Raw genomic sequence first — 3571 nt, forward strand, 5'->3', positions numbered from 1 at the left:
AATAAAGCTTGTCCTTGCATTATTTCTGTATCCTTAATCAGGTGATGGAGTGTATATTAAATATATACATACACAAAGCCAGCAGCCTATGTGGTGGTCTTCAAGCCGTTGTGCCCTGGACAAGAAGCAGTAAACATGGAGACAATCAGGAGAATTAGGAGGGAGTATATTAGGTACAGCAGAGTGAGAATGGAGGGAGGGTGTGTGGTGTGGACACTTACAGCGTTTGGGGAAGAGGCAAGACTATTCCATTGAAACTACAATTGTCTGTTCTGAATTTCTATCCTGTCCTGACAGTGATAACTTTTGTAAACTCTTTTCACAGGACACTCGAAGAAGATTTGCATTTGAGAAACTCAAACCAAATATCACATCAAGATCTGACAGTCACTCAATTCATCAGGATCTGAATATCATTGTGCTTCGATTGTGGAAGGAGAAATGTTTGCCTGTTCTATCTGTGAGAAATGATTTCAGCATCAGTGTAGCTGGAAAAGCACCAAGACACACACACACACCCGAGTGAGAGTGTTCCAGTGAACTGACTGTGGAAAGAGCTTCACACAGCCGGAAAAAACATCACACCATTCACAGCGGGGACAAACCGTACTCAAGTTCCATGTGTGGATGAGGCTTCAATTGATCATCCAACCTGGAGGGACATCAGGATACCGGCACCATGGAGAAACCGTGGGAATGTGGGGACTGTGGGAAGGGATTCTGCACCCCATCTGCACTGGAAACTCATCATCGTGTTCACACAGGTGAGAGGCCATTCACCTGCTCTCAGTGTGGGGAGGGATTCACTCAGTCATCCACCCTGCTGAAACACCAACAAATTCACACTGGAGAGAAACCGTTCATCTGCTCTCAGTGTGGGAAGGGATTCAGTAATTCATCTCACCTGCTCACACACAAGCGGGTTCACACTGGGGAGAGGCCATTCACCTGCTCTGAATGTGGGAAAGGATTCACTCAGTCATCCAACCTTCTGATGCACCAACAGGCTCACACTGGGGAGAGGCCATTTACCTGCTCAGAATGTGGGAAGGGATTCAGTGATTCATCTGCCCTCCTGACACACAAGCGAGTTCACACTGGGGAGAGGCCATTCATTTGCTCCGAGTGTGGGAAGAGATTCCCTCAGTCATCCAACCTGCTGACGCACCAGCGGATTCACACTGGAGAGAGACCATTCATCTGCTCCGAGTGTGGGAAGAGATTCCCTCAGTCATCCAACCTGCTGATGCACCAGCGGATTCACACTGGAGAGAGGCCATTCATCTGCTCCGAGTGTGGGAAGAGATTCCCTCAGTCATCCAACCTGCTGACGCACCAGCGGATTCACACTGGAGAGAGACCATTCATCTGCTCTGAATGTGGGAAAGGATTCATTCAGTCATGCAACCTAATGATGCACCAGCAAGTCCACACTGGGGAGAGGCCATCCATCTGCTCTGAGTGTGGGAAGGGATTCAGAGATTCATCCACCCTTCTGAGACACCAGCGCATTCACACTGGGGAGAGGCCATTCACCTGCTCTGTGTGTGGGAAAGGATTTGGTCAGTTATGCAGCCTACAGAGGCATCGGCAAGTTCACACCGGGGAGAGTTTGTTAGCCTGCTCTGTGTGTGGGAAGGGATTCACTCAGTCGTCCTGCCTGGTGACACACCAGCAAGTTCACAAGTGAAAGCAATGATTAGATTATGCTGTTAATCAGATCCAGGACTGAACCATGTTCATCTTGACAGTCGGTGAAGTGGGAGAGTTGGAGTATTTCTTTCTGCTGGACTGGCCGGTCTCTCAGTTTGGCTTCCAGTGGGCTGGTGTTCTTTCACCGATGTTGGCAGTGCTCCCAGTGCAGTCTAATCCTGGTTCAAAACAAGTTGAATATAAGCTCCCCTGCTTTCCAATCCTAACCTACTCCAATAGGAGCTGTTTATATGGGCCCAACACTGGGGGAAAGATGTGAATTTTTCGAGTGTGTGCAAAGGAGATGTGCTGGAATGTGTCATGCATGAAAGAATTTGGAGGCAGATTCAGTCATAGTTTTCAATAGAGAATTGGATCATTTTTTTGAAGAGGAAAAATTGACAGATGTGGGGGAAATGGGCACTGTGTGAATTTTTATTGCAGAGAGCTAGCACAGACAAAATGGGCTGAATGGCCTCCTGTCTTGCCATTCCACAATTCTGGATTACCAGCTAGCTGATTCTGTACAGCACGACATGACAGTTGGTATCTCTCTTGCCTCTGAGTCAGGAGCTGGGGGGAAGGGGTTTGAATTCCCAAACCAGAGCTGGCATTCCCGGTACCAGTACCGAGGGAGAGCCGGACTGGCAGAGCGACCATGTTTCGAGTGAGACACTAACCCGAGAGCCCTGTCTCCCTCTCAGGCGGACATAAAAGATCAAACAGCAACAGCTGGAAGAGGACAGATGTAACTCCGTGCTGTCCTGGGGCCTGATATTTATCCCACAATTAATATCCCACAAGTAAGACCAGGTGATCTGGTCATCATCACATTGCCTTCTGTGGGAGCTTGCTGTGCGCAAATTGGCTGCCACATGCCGATCTTCAGAAAGTGTTGACTGTGAAATGCATTGTGGTACCCCAAAAGGCGGAAGGCACTATATAAATGCAAGCTTCCTTATGAATTAACAGGCTCCTAACCTTGTGGACAGATCGTCCAGAGGACCAGGAGTCAGCACAAGCCGGCTGAGTGCGGGAGGACAGGAACTTGCAGTGTGAACCCAGGCTGCTTCCCTTCCGAGGCCACTGAATACATTGTGGGACCTGACCATTTAAAGAGGATACTTTGACTTGCTGAGCTGTGAATCCCACCCTTTTTCCCTCTGTAATGCTGGCTGAGAATGAGCATCGGGACTGGTCAATGTGCTGAAAGTACCTCTGCCCCTGAAGATAGAGATAATGTTTCCCTCTATAATTCTGCTGTAAATAATTTATCTCACAAACTAATGGATAGATTTCACCAAACCTTGGTACACTGACCGAGTATGGCCGTTGGAAAAAATGATTTATTTTTGGTTAAGATTGGGATCGAGGAATTATATAAAGGAGCCATTCACAACGGGGGATCAGGCAAATTCACTTTCTCTATCAGATTGTTATGGTTTGTTTTATTTTGACTGTTGATTGTTTCAGGATTTTGTGGAGTATCTCGGCTGCTGGGGTGGAATTTGTCACAGCTGTCAAATGTGAGCTGAGTTTTCAGAGCAGGTTGTTGGATTAGGATTTGCCTAAAATCTCCTCGTGAGACAGTGCTCTTAATGAATAAATGTACTATTTTTAGCTTTATTGTCACAAAGCATGTTTTCATCCCTGTCTGTAACAATATACCTCAAAAGCTCATGGACGAGTTTAAACAAAACATGGTACATGAAATAACGCCTCAGAGACCAGTGTCCCTTCAACAGATTCCCTTTATTTACAAACTCAGTTCCACTCCTAAGATTGCTTCAGTTACAAAGTCAGAATCAGGAGTGTCAGTGCATTGCCATATTATATATATATATATATATATATATATATATATATAATGTACACCCAC

The 3571-nt window shown here is 46.4% G+C and overlaps 1 protein-coding gene across 1 annotated transcript; it reads left to right on the plus strand.

Moving 5' to 3' along the window:
* The first annotated feature begins 619 nt into the window (after positions 1-619).
* LOC144484032 (uncharacterized) lies at positions 620-1690 on the plus strand. Its single transcript, XM_078202600.1, is given in 1 exon segment — positions 620-1690. A coding segment is annotated over 1 exon segment (1071 nt).
* Positions 1691-3571: the final 1881 nt, after the last annotated feature.

The sequence above is a fragment of the Mustelus asterias genome, unplaced genomic scaffold, assembly GCF_964213995.1.
Source record: "Mustelus asterias unplaced genomic scaffold, sMusAst1.hap1.1 HAP1_SCAFFOLD_87, whole genome shotgun sequence".
Lineage (NCBI taxonomy): Eukaryota > Metazoa > Chordata > Chondrichthyes > Carcharhiniformes > Triakidae > Mustelus > Mustelus asterias.